The 17,727-nt window shown below is 39.8% G+C and overlaps 1 protein-coding gene across 2 annotated transcripts in view; it reads right to left on the reverse strand.

Annotated features, from left to right (window-relative positions):
* opcml (opioid binding protein/cell adhesion molecule-like) overlaps positions 1–17,727 on the reverse strand; it is a 297,742-nt gene that overhangs the window by 46,793 nt on the left and 233,222 nt on the right. For both annotated transcript variants that reach the window (XM_030069467.1, XM_030069466.1), the window contains one exon: positions 9,949–10,074. In XM_030069467.1, coding sequence (XP_029925327.1) covers positions 9,949–10,074 — 126 coding nt within the window. The remainder of the gene's footprint in view (positions 1–9,948; positions 10,075–17,727) is intronic.

The raw sequence follows: 17,727 nt of genomic DNA on the forward strand, positions 1-17,727 counted from the left end.
TCTTTGTACCATTCTCAACAATTTCTATTTCAATTACACTTATTTCTATACATGCATTACAGTTGGTGAATACAGGTCTTCCTTGTGCAGCCCAATATTTAGAGAAAGGTTATGAGGCGAAACATATTTTTCATGTACAAGGAGAACTAGTAAAGAATGCATGTGAATATACCCAACATTTGTCAAGCCACATAATTCTAAGCTGGACTTTGTAGGATCATTATGTAAGTACAGGAAAACACCCCACATTTAGCACTCATCAGCAGAATTAATACATTTTAATCCTATTAGCGTTTCCTTACTGCACCAGTAGAAATCTCCAGACTGATTTATACTGGACTAATTTGTTTAAACAGTGGTTTTGTTTTAGTGAATGCTATTATTAGAATATGGATAACATGCCATAAATATGATCAAGGAAAAACTTAGAGTTTTATGAAAGGGATAAAACAGGAATCATGGTGCTGAGGCTGGCCATGCAGGCAGATGTGGGAATGAAAAAAATAAAGCCTGGAGAGGTGGATAATATTCATTGATCCATTGACCGATCCTGCAGGAGAAGCAGCTTTTATGTTTGTCTGCGTAAACACCGCCTTGTCTACATAGCAGCCCTGAGCAGATTACTCAGTAACTGTAACTAGGGCTGATTAAAGGCTGGGAATCTATGATACACAGCTATAGGTTAATGATTATTTTAACAATACTCCTGATTCAAGGCCTTGGCCTATGGTGTTTTTGTTCACTTTTGCACAAAACTTAGTTTCCATTTATTTGGTCCTTGTGGTTTGAACAACCAATAACATCTATTATGCAACCCTTTTCCTTTCTGCGGTAAACTGCAGAGCTGAAAGAGGTCGACTGGACACTGTGACCTGACAACAGTGCCTAACAACTGTTAATGTCAACTTAATGTCCCAAAACATGCTCCAATGAACACAGGAAAGGCCAGTGGATTTTTGGAGTCAAAAAAAAGTCCAATGCGCTGTCATTTAAAGGGGGTAAATGTGGTTATAAGTACAATTTCCTTCTGCAATTTCAAAAATCTATCCACCAGCGTGTGGGTGAAGGAAAGTGGGTGTAGGAAAAGTCATGAAGGGACATTGTGAGAGCTGAGGAATTTCAGTTATAAATTTCAAACAGCCATCGCTTGAAGGTGGTTTGGCCTTTTAAGTGTTAACAGGCAAATACACGGTAGCCTTTAACACTTCGATTTCAGGTTCTCTGCTCTTTCAAAGAGAGTGAACAGCAAAGAGGTAGAGGCAGTGTTCGTTCAACAAGTTACAAAAAGTAATAATCCACCAAGTTTTCAAAAACTTTTATCTGTGAAAACAACCTGAGCAACTACTTGTGACCAAACTACACACTTGAGAAAAGTATCCTGGACTGATGGCAGGTTACATAAGGGTTATAATTTCACCTATTTCACCCATCTCACCAACACATAGCCCCTTCTGTGTAATGGAAAATAAGCAAAGGCATTATGCTATTTTCATCAGAAATTACATCTCCTTTCAGACATCTGCAGAAAACAAAGGTAAAAGGCACAACATCAAATACAGAAATGGGTTCTTAACATAAGAGTGCATGCAGTGCTCCGTGTTCAATTCACATAGTGATGAATATGTCCTATGTATGCTGTGGGCACTCACAAATGTGTCAAGAATTGTTGAGCATCATTCCTTTAATGTGCCAAATGGTTCAATGTCAAAGGAAAGGGACAAACCACATCGTGTTCCATATGTTTCAGATGAAGGCACTGGCAAATTAGAACATCTGGCTTCTTGAAAAATATTGTTTTACTATCATGGCTCTGAATCAATTTGGATTTAACTAATTGTGTGATAATTATGGCCGGTAAGCCTGAGGTAATGTGCTTGAAGAATACATAAATACTTACCCATGCATGTCTATAATTCAGTGTTTCATTTACAGAATACGTTATCACCTGCCATAAAATGAAAATGTTTCAAACAGAGACTTAAGTCCCTGTCAGGAGTCCCCACACAAATTCACTCTAACACACATCAGTAAATACACATAATTCCTACACTGTATGTGTGGAGCACTTGAGCATGAGTTTGTGGAATAATAGAGAATGGATGTACTGAACAGGGTCGTGCACAGCTGACCCACTGGCACCTAAGGAAATGTGTGCATGCATGCAAAGTACCTCACAGGGCAACAATAGCATGTGCCTTCTTCAGCTGGCATCCAAGATTTAGTCAAAGGGCATATGGCTTTCTCCAGTCTCTCTCTATAACCATCACAAAACAACAGCCTCCCTTTCTTATCCAGCAAACTCAGTACAAACTCTCTCTACCACATGAAACACAAGCCAAAACCGAGAGAGAAACGTCTTATTGTTTTTCAAAAGCTGCTACTGTCTCAACACGGTTTTTAATCATAGGCCTACATCTGACTGAACATTTAAGTGCTTATGCATGGCCAAATGTCAAATCCAAAAAATGCCAAGACAGTACTTGTGCTGTTTGGAGAAAGTTCTTCCAAAGTTGTCTTGGAGGGAGAGAAAATCTTTACATTTTGAGATGGGCTCAGTGCTTGAAATCATGTGTGTGATCAATCAAAATCAACCACTTTCACTTTCCCAGCTGTTCCAACTGGCTCTAACTTATAGACTATAAAGCAAGAAGGAAATGTGTTGTTCAGATGAATCTGGGGGCCTTCCATTAATTCTCTTCATTTGTCCTTCAGCATCACGTTCTTTTGTCTTGGAATCATAATATGGCCATTACATATTATTTCAAATGCCTAATGAAAAACACAAGGATGCATATGGATGCAAACTGCATGCATTTCTACCAGCGGGGAGGCCTAGAAACTTGAATGTCTTATGACTTTTTCAAAACTAACCGACTCTCCTGGAGCCTGCTAATGGTGACCCCTAAGCATTGCTATGGACGGGGTCCAGCAGGCACAGCCCCAGCTATTATAGTTTATTATAGTTTATTATTACATTTTATATTCAATTTTCATTATAGTTTTTTTTTTTTTTTTTTTTTTTTTTTTTTTTTTAAATTAACATGGCAAATTATTATAGAAAATCTTAAAGAGTAAATCACAGAAAGAAAATGTCTGCTGCACTGTCCTCTGGGGGTTGAAACTGTCAGGCATGCTGTACCTCTGCCCACATCCAATCAGTGATGCAGCAGATTTTTTTTTTTTTTTTTTTTTTTTTTTTTAGCAGCTGTCAATGTCAAAGTACCTCTGGCTACATCACTAGGTGATTAGGTGTGGTCGGAAGTGCAACATGCCGGAGAGTTTAATCCCCTGAAGGGCAGTGCAGCAGGCATTTTCTGATAATCTCGACTCCCTCTTGAAAGGGTTGTTGTGCCTTGTGTGCACCAACACAAATAGCGTGATTCATTTTATGGATAAAAATGCTATATTCAACCACTTAATATGCATATGCAGATATTATGTAGAATATAAATGCAGCTGGAGTGGGCAAATCATATTATCACTGACAAGTGTGATATTAAACAACACTGGGCTAAATTACACTGGGGTAAACTGCTGTCAGGAAGGTGGGGGCAAATGTGGCCGGTATTCATGAATGGAGAGGAACTCACAGGATCATCTGGCCATCGAGCACAACTGGAATGCCTAAGGCTAAACAGCCTCTGAAACTGCTCTCTTTCCTTTTAAAACCAGGGAAATTGCACATTTGCTACATATTCAAATCCATTATGACTCTTGGATGACATGGTGGCAAGCCTGTTTCTAAATAATGTGAATTCCTTTCTAGTATTCCACAAGATGAACGGGAACATTGAGAAAATACAGAGCATGTCTCAGATGAATATAGGTTGAAATGAAAGCTGCCAGTTGTGTCTTCTGGATTGCCATTGAGTTTAGTAAATTGCCAATGTCTTGGTTGTGAGCTGGCGTTTTGTTTAGCACTTCAGGGTGACCAAAATGCCACCAACGATTCAGAAGAATGAATACAAGCATGATAGGTGATATGTGGCTCCAATCACTATTCACAGAACGCTGCTGCTGCTATGAAGCTCTTGTCAAATTAAAGGAAATCAGTGTAGGAATTTTCTATTATATCACTGTCGAAGGAATTGTGCTAGCATTTCTATGCTGCCATTATCTACCCAGATAGGCTGACGTTGCACTATCTTGTGCATGGCTTCCATGTTTTATGGGCATATACTGTACGTAGGAGAGCAACAGCAATAAATGGACATGCATCGAGCCAGAATAAATATGACCGTTATGCCTTTAAATGCAGAGGAATTTAGGATTTGAGCCTATTTTTTTTCTTGTAAACTGTAACAACTTCTTGAACAAAATATTTAAATATAACATTGGCCTATAACTGGAGTTAGGCTAAATAGGCTAAAATTGTGTATCAACTGGGGAAAATTGGGCTCTCTCAATCACAGGTTAGTGTGTGTGTGCAAGTGTGAGGCGCACACACATGTGTGCTCATGTGTGCAAAGTGGGGAGAAGGAGAGTTGAAAGGACAGGCGGGGCTCTGGGCTGAATGAATTGTAGACAGACTGTGAAGGAAAAGCAGAACTTATATTCCCTTCAGGAACTAGACACTTGTGTGTGTGAGTATGGGAGTGTGTGTGTGTGTTTGTCAGCCTTTCAGGTATGTGCTTTTTCCAATTTAAGATACACACACACACACACACACACACACACACACACACACATATATATATATATATATATATTTTTTTTTTTAAAGTTGTCAAGAGGATGCAAACATGTCACACTCATGTTATATAAGCATATTTTTAATACATGGCTGGTATTTTTTTAACATAAAAATGCAATAGCAGCTTTTTAAACACACACACACACGCACGCACGCGCACACACACACACACACACACACACACACACACACACACACACACTAAAAACTTGCAGCGAGACAACTGTGCGCCACCTATTATTTTATCCAACTGCTTATTTCAGTTTGAATGGACCTCGTAGCATTGGAATGAGCTGTTGTGGGGATAAAACTGGCAAAAAGTGAAGACTATTTTCCTCGGAAAAAAATTCAGAGTGGTTATTTCTGCCAACTCCAATACTCTGTTTAGAGGCTTGTATCTGCTGCATTGCACTGGGATATTCAAGCTCTGTCTCTTTGATGCAGACTGGAAACCTCTTCACCACTCCTCCAAGTCTGATGAATATTGGAACTTGCAATCTGAAGTCACATGGGCTTGTGTCATCTATTCCCCACCTAGACGAGCATAATGCGTGTATGGTTTTCTTTGCGGCGTAGGAGGCAAGTTGTCAACTGTCATACAATCCAATTTTCTGAGGAACCCTTCTCCTCCTTACTTTGTGAAAAACACCTGTACACGTGCTATTTTTCTCTCCGGGGTGATCGCTGCTTCACCGGCGTCAGTAGGCAATGCTGCAGTATTGTTCTCACTCGCAGAGACATCATGGCAAATTGCACAGCATTCACTTCTCCTGCATAACGGCGTGAATGGCGCTCCTCAGGAGACTAATCACAAGTTGACGTCTGTCTGCACTGCTGTACGTTTGACAATCACACCTTGACACTGCCAATTTGGACTTCAGGTTTGCACTTCAGATTTATTTTAAGTTGTTCACCAACTAATTTCATTGCCAGGGCTCAAAATCAGGGGAAAAAAACAACACAACAGAAAAAAAAAAAAAAAAAAATGTCGCTGTCAGTTGCAAACTTATTTTTCCCGAAATGTCTACTTTTCAGGAACTAGAGAAGACAGCCTTGTTTTTAGCTCGACTAAAAAAATGCATTTTTGACATTATCCAGTGGGTTTCATAAGCCTGGGAGATCAGAGGGGTTTCTTTAATCCATAGAAGAGCATGTAATCCTTCAAATGAAACGAAAACATGAAAATCACAAACATCACCAAAATCGGAGTTAAGCTTTCAAATGACAACAGTGATATGCAGTCCCCAAAAATACTTTCTTTTGAAGGGTTTTGACTGATGCCTGCCACAACGCTTGTCTGCGCTGCTTTTAACTATATATATGAAGCGCTACTCCACCTGGCACAGATTACAACAATCTGTCAATCTGTGATGCATCGTGCACCAACAGTAATTTAAATAGAAAAGGCAGAAACTCTGACATCGGAGCGAGTGTACATTCGCAACCTATTCACTTTAATGAGTCTTAATGGGTTGAGGGGATCCATACAGTATTGTCCTCTGAATAAACTGTTTTCCCCCATCCATATATCTTCTAATCCTTTTAGTGGCCAGCAGCCAGAGATTCAGTGGACACTGCTGAATAATTTATGTTGTCCTCGCTTAGTTGAAATGGGGACAGAGGCTTGTAGCGCAGAAAATAAAGCTGAAACTTAAATTGACAGGGCACATATATTAAGTAAATGGCCGTAGGAGCTAAGCATTTATGGGCCGCTACTCTTCACACAACTCTTATGTCTGTCACCGCCTCTATTGGTGGATTATTTATTGGCATATAGAGCCTTCAGTGTCTCCCTTCATTTGAATAGTGCAGCAGGAACAGAATTCAAATCACTCGGTGGCAGGCGGAACTGAAAATACCTCCAATTTCCTATTTTGTTAACAAACTTATGGTTGAGATTAGGCAGCGCATCTTTAATGTTGTTTCCCGTGGCCAGTTTTCTCTTGTCACTTGCCATCTTCATGCTGAAAGGTGAGACATCTTTCTGCATCATCGGCTGCTACAATACATTTGCTCATGTTCCTGACACCGCCGAGTGTGAAAATCTAAAATGATATGCCATGGAAAAACAACTGTGGAATGGCGAGGCGGCAACATCGCAGATTTGAGACTTTCTCGAAATGCGGTTTAACTCAGGGAGAAGGCGTCTCACTTTAGTGCTGTGCTAACAGACACAAACACTATCCTCTGAGGGAACAGTCCATTATCGCCGGCGACAAACATGAAAAGCAAACGGTGAGGAGCTAGTCAGGAAAATGCCACTCCGCAGGAAGAACATTTAAGATTCTGACTGCCAGCGAGAATTTCTCTGGCTGCCCAAACATCCTGCCACATTTTCTCTCTTTTCATTAGTGCTACTCAAAGAAATGTCAAGTAAGATAACCCATTATCATCTCTGTTGACAATAGCACATACACACACATATAAACATAGCAAACCAGTCTCCCTGGTTATGGATGTCTGTATATTACTTCTCAAGCGGCTCCATAGCTTCATTTGCCCCTGTTGTTACTGTTGTGTCCTTTCAGGGCTGGAAATGAGAACCGACTTCCTTTTATCTGCTGAGGTGGTTTCAAAAGACAAATATGGGCAAAACAGAAGGTCATTTTTGCAGTTTTTATAACAAAGAACCTATTGACGTATTTTTATGAATATTTTTTTCCGCTTGTATAAACAAACAGAAAAACACTCTCTTTGCTGGTGGTGGATATTGTGGGTATATTTGTCTCTCTTTTTTTTTTTTTGTCTTTGGTGCTCAAGAGCTGCTCTATAGCCTGTAGAACTGACTGGGTGATAAGATAAACTTGAGGTTGAGTTTGTACTGAACAAGAGGATATCAGCATTAAAGGGATGTTACGTAATCTATGGCTTTTATCAACGTCTATCGGTGACCGAGGAATTGCAACAACATCCGTGTGTCACTGGAACAGCCACCGGTGGCCTGTAATGGACAGAAAATAAAAGGCACATGGGCCCAACAAAATGAGGAGGCTGGGCTATTAGAGCAGAGGTCCAAGAAATATTCAGTGAAGGGGTGATGTATCACAATGTGCCAAAAAAAAAAAACAAAAAAACAAAAAAAAATTAGTAATGTGCATATGATGACCAAGCAGGTAGAGGCAAAAAATAGAACAACTAATACATAAAATGTTCAAAAAATTGCACTCATTTAATGTAATGCAGCCTTTAAAACCGGATCATGATATTACAGCATCTAAAATTCCTACATACCACAGTATCGATATATTATATACTGCACTACAGTTACAATGTTAAGCAATACTGGTTTGATGGGGTTGTTGCTCACAAGGTTTTGTCATGCAGGGCAGTAAAACACAATTTCACGGAATAACAATCATTTTTTTTTTTTTTTTTAAGTATTTTATCAAATGTCATTTTCAATGTATATGAAAAAAACACAAATGGACTTAGACCCCAGAGAGTTAAATTATATTATTGCACAGTTAGTGTTAATGGCACCATCTGGCTGATGTTTCCAGGTCTTTCATTTAGACTACTCTGTTTGGAACGAAACTGCAATTCACACCTGAGACAAACCGTTTGCAGGGAGATCATGATATTCAGGGTAAATACTGAGGGAGGGGTAAATCGGGGAATGAAAATGTTGTTGACGGCTGAGGTGGTGGAGAGCCACTGGGCTGTGAGGACCTGACTCTGCTGGCTCTGTGTAGATAATGGGGAGGGAGAGAGGAACAGCTGGGCTGTAAGCATTCATGTCATGTTGGAAGCTGAACATCTGATCCTATAGAGAGGCAGCGCGTGACTCACGCTGCTGAATGCTCAGCGCCGGGCCGAAACAATTAGAACACAGAACACACATGCACACACGTGCGTGCACACACACGCGGTCTCACACAGCTACTTGGCTCTCCTTCAGGGTGGAGGTGCCAGCACAACAAACCCAACCAAACCAACAATGGCCCCCAGCCAAATCATGGCTGATTGGAGTCCGGCCCCGTCAGGCCACAGGTTGTGTGGCTTCAACCGCTCTCAAATCCTCCATATTGAAAAGAAAACAAGGCCGTGCTCAATAGATTAAAGCCTGGCATTATTCATCATAAACCCAGTCATGGCTATGTTAAGACAAAAGCTGTGGATTCATATCCCACTGGAGGCAAACCGCTGTTCTTCACGTGGGCCGATGTTCATGTGAAACGAGTGTGTTGGAGGTGTGCACTGTGTGGGAATATGGGCATCAGGGTCGCGCGCGTAGGCAGGTCGGTTCAGTCAACTTTAGACTGAGGTAATGCTTTCGCAGGTTTGTTTGACACATTTGTAATGGCAGACCTCTGAAACACCTCTGACAACTGCAAAAAAAAAAAGGTTTTGATAACAATAACATCAGCTGTATCCACTTTATAAAGCTGAGGCGATAAATTCAGACAGATAAAATAACACAACAAAAACAGCGGTTTTGGGGTAAACTTTGCTAAGACATCTCATCATTTAGTAAAACATTAATAGCAGCAAATCCATTTTCCGTATCGTCCCACCTAACGCCTTCTAAACTAGGCAACGGCACATGTCAGTGAATCCGAATAGCAGCAAGAGTTATTTTGATTTTAATACCCGCAAATTGTGTGAGGCGATGTCAGTAAACTACACACAGAGGGAACAAAGAGAGAAAAAGATCTGCAGTGCAAAAAGTCTCCACGTTAACAAGTTGTTCTGTCAGATATTCTCTATTCAAATACTGTTGTTTCCTAAAACAAGAGAACAAGCTTCCCATTGGGATGAGATATCTCACTTGTTTCCAATGCAGTTTCTCTTATTAAATATACTGAAATATGTACACATATATGCATATATGTATAAATATTTTGAGACGTGACAGAATAGGGCCAGTAGTGGCAAGAAAGTGATACTTACATCCAGAAAATTCAAGAAAACTCTGGAGACAAGTTGAATAGCTTTGGAGAGAAGTGAGATTATCTCATCCCACTGGCAGATTTTTTTCATTTGCTTGAAGAAAAAAATCATAATAATAACACAAAATATGACACGAAATGACTCGTGAAAATTGATTTTTTTTTTTTTTTTAAATGTTAGTGAGCCTTGTGAGTGGGCATGACCGTACCCACCACCAACACTCTGAGGATCTCAATGAGGATTTACGGGATGATCTCCTCTATTGCTGCCCCACTTTGGAGTTTAGTCTGATAAAATGAATGTAATTCTAAACTGCTTAGCTTAAACAAAAGGTAGCATGTTTACAGACTGTCCCGCATGCTTACCTCTTGGTGAGTGGTGCTTCCAAATGATGTTGGCCTCGGGTCGGCCGATGGCCAGGCACATGAGATTGACGTTGCTGCCCTCGTTCACCGTGATGTCCTTCGATATGTTGGTGATCCTCGCAGGTACTGAGGGGGAAAGAAAATGATGATTAATATCTTTTTTGTGTGTGTGTGTAATTAATGACATGTGAGTAAGGAGCTTTGCTATTCCACGCAGTAAGTACTGTGATGAGGTTAAAAATAACCCCTGAGTTGGGGACTCAATTAGCATGAAATGAGCTGACAAATTTGACAATTCTCTGGCTCGCTCTGGTGTTATACATGATTGATTTTCTTCATGATGTATCATTGCCACAGTGCTCATTAGACAAGCATCAGCCAGATTTGGAGTAAGACATGATTTCATGCTCAGGCCGGGCCAGCTAGATTTGTGTGTACGAGTGTGTGTGTGTATTTGTGTATATGCTTGTGTGAGCGCTCGGCTAAGTGTGCCCTGTGAGATTGTGGGTGCAAATCAAGAGTGAGTCGTTAGCCTCCTTCACTCTAATTTAACTCACTCATGGCAACTTGAACTTTGAGAGCATTAGTGCAACAGGCGAGAAGGATTTTCATCGAGGAAAAACAGCCCCCTCGTAATCATTTACAGCGTAGGTTAACTACCCAGGCTAAGGTGTACACTGTACCTGAATTTGTTTGTTCCCAATGAAAGACGCTAATCGTCTTATGACACATGGACCTAAAATGTAAGGGTGTTGTCATGATAAGGACGCAGCAAACAGCAAGAGACCAGTAAGACACTGGGCTATAGCTGGGTTTTGGAGAGAGTTTAAGCCATGTAATCCTTAAATCCCAGACCGGATTCTCTTGGGAAAATCAAATTTCAAAAGCCGGAGGCGACACACAAAGGAAGACAATCGTCCAGATTTTGATGATTCATCCTTGGTCGCCACTGTTCTTGCACAAAAGCTCGGTAACATCTTGCTGTGAGTGCAAAATGGTCAGGCAGCTGTTGTGCAGAAACATCCTTAAGAAACTGCTGCTGAACAATGCATTTGTTAGAGCAATGCTATCTTGGGAATTTCAATAACGAGTGAGCAGGGAGAAGCTCGGTGCACTGAGTACTGTGCAACATTTGCTCTGTCACTCCGCCTGTACTTATAATAAATAATAATTGCCACAAATAAGTTATTAGACTGGATGCAATTTGATTCATAATTTGGCCTCTACTTGACATGCTAGAAACTGCAGCAAAACTGTCTTGGTCTCACTGCTGCTACCAAGCCATTATTCAACACTTGCTCTCTGTCTTTGTCAGACATCTCCCATTTTATAATACTAAATGCTGCCCTTAAAACTGTATATGAATCTGTACTTGAACATGATTAAGACACCCTTTAAAAAATGCATCTGCCTTGAAACCGTGCACTCAGTTCATAGTTATGCATCCGAGGTAATGAAATCGAACTGCATGCGGTATTACAGTGGGAAACATAAAATACTGGGTGCTTTTTGCACATTTTCCATACAAATAAAAGGCATGCAATAATGTGGTCCTAATGTGTGGCCTGTGCCAGGGGATCAGAGCCGGAGTGATATGCTACTCTGCATCCCATTGACCTTTGAATTTACTGATTCAATTAGTATGCATTCCTAAAGCCAGCTCAATTGGTTCATTTAGGACACAGTGTGCAGTCTAGTTTTCTAAATGCCACCCGAAAACTTTCAGTAACCCTTGATGAGACACCTGCATAATAACAGTCATTGGCAGTATCATAACAGGTACACAATGCATTCATGAACACAAATGAAGCCTCGAGCTAACTTTCATATGCCTTTCCTGTGTGTTTAATAGGGAAAAAAAATGAATAAATATGTAGTCCTTCTCTCTCTCTCTCTCTCTCTCTCTCTCTCTCTCTCTCTCTCTCTCTCTCTCTCTCTCTCAGGCTATTTAGACGAGGACCATTGACAAAAAAAAAAAAAAAAAAAAAAAAAAAAAAAGTGGAATAAAGGCGGAATTTAAAGGTTAGTTTAAAGGCCCAAATTACTGCTAAATTCCACACACATACAACACATCTGACAGCTGAGTCTAAATGCCTCTTGTTTCCTCTGATTTCGATTGAAAACGCTTATTCTTAAGAAAAAAAAAATCTTAATTGAAAATCAATGCTGTATTTAATTATTGTGAGCCATCTAACATTAACTCCCTTAATGTTGGCTGGCTATCTCATTAGGATGACCTTTATCCCGACAGATAAACCTGCTCAATATGAGGCAATGGTTTCAGGAATAACATCCATATACAGTACACACACACACACACACACACACACACACAGGCTACTATACATAACTAGACTGGGCTGTAAATTGTGATCGTTATTTATTAGCAAATATTGTTTCATTATGCAAGATTTTAAATTTTGTTTTAAATTGAGAAATACATAGATAAATAGTTATGACCATGTAAATCTACAAATGATTTTCACCATGATGCTTCTTGTCATACCATACGCCACGTTTTCTGAATTCTTTGACCCCTACATGGACATATGATGCAAAATTGCGAATTTGATACACTGATTGAAAGAAGTCATACGAATGCACTGATTCTAGTTATACCATTTCTGTAAATGTATTTACTGTATTTCTCTCTCATTTATGCAAACTGACATAAAACATTTGTTGCGAACAAGTTCTGTCCACCACTTCGGGCAGCTGCAGAGCACCGCTGGGAAGCAGTGAGGTGCCAGTCACGTCTGCACTGTTACTTTGAAGGGATGGCACAATAAAATGCGCAATTTTCCATTAAAATGTTTTCATTTGTCAACACTGGATGTAGAAATCATTGTGACACAGTGAGTCTAAAGGCCCGTTTCTCTGCAAGAAAGAGGCCTGTTGGTTGTTTTCTCTTGACTCAAATGAACGGTTCTGCTGGGGATTAAAAAGTTACTTTCACATGTAAGAGTGGGGGAAATTGTGCTCTTCACAGTGTTAGCTATGAAAATATTTGCTATCATGTGGTTGCAGTGCTAATTCCAACAAGCGACATGTTTCCACTGTAGTTGGTTGGTTTTACCAGAGTTGCAACATTACCTTCACTCAAGGGGAATGCCCACTAAGTCCTGCTGGAATGCATTACTGTGGAAAATGAAGTCCCTAAAATTCAGTTTTATTACAGTTAGTGACTTTCAAGAACTCTCACATCTTGGTGGATGATGAAGATAGTACTCAAGAATAATACTAGATAATAAAATCCCCACTTTTATCTGGGTTTACCATCCCTTTAAACTGGAGACCTAAAGCAGTCAAACAGCTAATTGTACTGTTTGTAATGCAAGTGGCAGCAGCAGCAGAGCTAATTACAATACTACTAATTTAATTGGGCACTTGAAAAAAGCAGCATTTGAAGCTGTACTAGAAGTCCTCACAGATAATAAGTATCTCACAAGAAGTCTGCACCACAGCAGCAAACCTTTAGAGGATGCATTGAAAATACGAGGTAAATGACCCCATGACAGGGAAACAGGGAAAGAAAAAAGGGGATTTTGATTAAATTTATTGCACTAGATGAGCAGCCCATCTTGGTGATGGAAAATGTGGCTTTGGCCATTTAATGGAGCATTTGGAGTGACTCAGACAGTGCCCTCCTGCTGCTGTACAATAAGGTGCGTGAACACCTTTTGGACCCTTTCAATGGTGTGGCTGCAATTAGTTTCACTACCGACATTTGGTGCTCCAGACATCTGTGTCGTATCATCACTGAGTTTGACTATGCACGGGATTGATTTCAGCGGCAATGATAACTACACACTTCAAGTTCAGAGTGAAAATGTCTAGTTAAAAAATGACATGGACCTTATTTTTGTGTGGGCAGACAAATCACAACACAGATCACACAGGATTTTATGCTACAAAGGCAGCTGATTGGCTCCTTTGCCTCAGTCACCTCAGTCATGAAAAACAAACACAAGGCCTCTTCTCAAAGAAGATACACAGAAACCCAAATTCATAAAGCATGCATCAGTCTATACATGTATGAATGTTACATGTCATCACCAACTTAACACAGTGAATGATATGGCTCATTTTTTTCATATTATCAAATGAGGACCAAAGCCTACTGATAGCCAGTATTTTGTATCAGAATGCAATATTTTAATATAGGTTTTACCATTTTTAAATCCAAAGCTCTGGTGGAAATGTCTCTAATGCAGCATTTAGAGAATCACTGGATGCTAAAACTCTCCAGACTAATGAAATTCTTTGAGGTAGGGTAACAGCTCCTTAAGGCAGGTCTGACAGACTGACACCCCTGAAGCTGCTGAGTGAAATCCTCCCACACCTTGCCGGGATAATTTCTCTGGTCATCCATCTCAAATAAAACACATATCCACTATCTGTGCTTTAGATGGATCTGCATCGTATGAGAGGTGGATAACAGGGAACCGATTTCAAGTTTTTAATAAAAAGCTGATATATCCGCCTGGTCCCTATTGTCAAGACAAGATGCAGATGATTTTCTTACAAAAAAAAAAAAAAAAAAAAAGCAAAATAATAAGAAGACATTTTACTGGTATGGATTCAAAATGATGTCTACACAACCAAGAAACAACAAAATAAGGATTTTTTTTTCTTCCTGGGAGCAATAATTTGCTGTGCAGTGTACTTAATATATCGTTACTGTAATAAATATATTTACTCTGTCACTCTGCACCACTGCCCATCTATTGATCTATGAACATCTATTTTGTTGCTTTTCAAAACTAAAACGCACATATATCTGCTGTGAGCACACAGACAATAGTTTTTTTTTTTTTTTTTTCTCCCTATTATTGGTTATAAAGGTTTTTTTTTTTTTTTTCTTGTTGTCAACATCTGCTGGCAAGTAATCTTGTGGCTGGCTTCTTCTTTTCCTCCGCTTCCCTCTCACAAATTTCAGCAGAGAGTGTAGACTTAGCAAGAAGATACTTTTTTAGTTGATTTTCATGGTCAACATTTTTAATGCTATTTCTGGCTGTAAACATTCTGCTACGTATTATCAAACTTCTTTATTTAACGATTCAAGTGGATTAACACTTATGAAACAAAAATATAAAGACCAAAAACGGCACTATATTTTTACATGTATTAGTTTGTCTTTATATGATCAAATATACTGCAATATATGCATATACCATATATGTATATATATTGCAACATATATAAAAATATATTGGGATGTTTTTTAACACTGCATATTTTCCAGTAAACAACCATGACATATGCATGGACCATGCATGGCATATATCTGTACATATATTTCCAATACATGTTCCCAGTATTCATCACATATACATCTAAATACATCATGGAGGATATTTATAAATATAAAATTACATATATTACGGGATATAAACACATATATATTCATATGCAATATCTGAAATGCGCAATTATGTATTATTCTATATATTGAAATGCATTACAATATATTAATGCAATATATAAATATATTACAATAATATATGGTTCACCAATATATTATTCCATGTATTGCTAAGACATTTTCAAATATAAAATATATTTCAATATACTGTAATTCCATATATTAAATATAATATATTCTAATATATCACCATATATTTTATTTAATATATTGGTAAATTTATATTCTTTCCATAAGGGAAAGTAGTGATTTTTGATTGTGTTAGCCGGGGGGAAGCCCACCTTAATGGCAGGAAGCTAACGGTTAGCATTTGGAGCATCCAGCCAGTGCCCAGCACTCAGTACCTTCCCGCATAATAGCTAGAGGTTAAGTGAAATATTATCAAATTAGGACTATCACTTTGAATTTGTTCACGCTGTGTTTGCTTGAAGAGCAAGAAGAAGAAGATAAAGATAACATGAAGCTGAAACTGTGGTGTCAGAATAGTGGAACAATGAAGCTGTCTATTACACACAAAGCAAAAAGGTGCCTGTTCAATGCAGTAAAGCAATCTCACTTTGTGCCGTACAGCGAGCTGCCGTTTCCCACCAGATAAGACCACAGCATCTAAAATGCAGCGGAGAGGCTGCTGGAGGCTGCCAATCTCCTCGCCGGTGGTCTCGTCCGTTTGCGGTAATTACACTAATTCTCAGAATGAACGTGGTAATGATTTATCGATGCGAGACGCAGCACCTTTAACAGGCTGTAAACAAGGAGTAGGGAAGAGCTATGGTTTGAGGAAGCAGCAGGCGAGAGCTCCTCAGCCACTCTGACCTCCGGCAGAGATGAATGAACGAGCATCTGTGTGCAGAGCAGGTGACGGCTTCTCCAGCTTGATAATGCCAGCGGCCAGGTGATTAAAAACACAGCTCCCCTGCCACAGGGGCCGTTGCTAGATGTGACTGGGGGCCCAGGGACACGTCACTCTTCATGTCGGCACAGCGAAGGTGTCGCAGCCAGTAATTAATTAGAAAATGGAATCAAGAGGTTGCCCAAAGAGGAAACGGATGCTTTCTTTGGATGTTGATTTAACAGTGGGGCTCAGGTGATGTGATTATTTTTCTTTTTAATATTTTCCTGATGTCCCCCCCCCCATTCTGTTATTAAATTCAGTTCATTTAGAGGGAGAGGGGCAGAGACAGGTCAGAAGTGCAACTCGGTGTTGCTAACTGCAGGGCACAACAACACGCGGGTGTAGTACCTTGAGTCATTCCATTTTCCTGTCAGAATAGGAATTATAAATTTATGGCCAATCCACGGTCAGAAAATGCAATAGTGCACTGTGCGGGGGATTTGCTTGCTCCAATTTTTCTTTCTGAGTATGAGAAAAGACATCAACACAAAACTGCTGGCTGGGTGGGTGGGGTTAATAAATTTCAAAACAAAAGCTCTCCGAGACTGAGCAACACTGCTGTGCTTTCCCCCTGGGACTACAAGTTATCTCTGTTTTGCTTTCCCAAGAAAAACAAGTTATCTAGCTAACATTAGCCTACTTTATTCTTTACTCTGCATGGCTGTGTGAGAGAGTGTGAGAGTGACTGAGACAGAAACTACAGTGGTACTGATGGAACCAATATACAGCCCTAGATCTTCATTTTATGGATTGAGGATTGGTGGGGTTACCAAAAAAAATGAAGTCTTGCCTTTCCCTGGGCTTTCAGGACATTTGTCAAATGAGACCCAAGTGTACACTAGAGGCAATAACTATCACAACAGCGGCTGTGTAATCATCGTGCTTGCAAAGTAACACACTCCTGTTCCTCCTCATATTCCTGTTAGTCATTTTACCATAGGCTTTAAAGCCATGGGAACAGTGATTTCACACTGGCTACGAAAGCTTTAGGTGTAACTGTAAAACTCCAAGTGGTCAGGTGGCTTATTGCTTTAATTTAACAGAGAAAATATCCCCATTTAAACAAGTCAGCAGTGACCATGACTATGACATTAACCGCATTTGCTGCAAATCACCCATGAGTGCAATTTATTTATTTTTCGTACACTGTGGATGCTTGTAACTTGGGTACTTTTTGGCATGCTGGTGGCACTGTCCTGGGCCGATCAGTTTCATTTTCTGGATACTGGATATAGAAAAATGCATCAAACCGCAAAGGTTCATCAAACTTATCCCAGCAGTGCACAATATTGACCCTGATGTCCTGGTGGTGGCGCTGTGGCGGGCCACTCAGGTTTATATTACAAATTCTGAGCCGCATTGTCAAAATCCATCACTCACCCATTTTCATCCTAAACAAGCCAGCAGAGGCTGGGAAAAGGCACATGATGGATGGATGGACGGACAAATGGAGACAAATCCA

This window comes from Myripristis murdjan, chromosome 14, assembly GCF_902150065.1.
Source record: "Myripristis murdjan chromosome 14, fMyrMur1.1, whole genome shotgun sequence".
NCBI classification, from domain to species: Eukaryota; Metazoa; Chordata; class Actinopteri; order Holocentriformes; family Holocentridae; genus Myripristis; species Myripristis murdjan.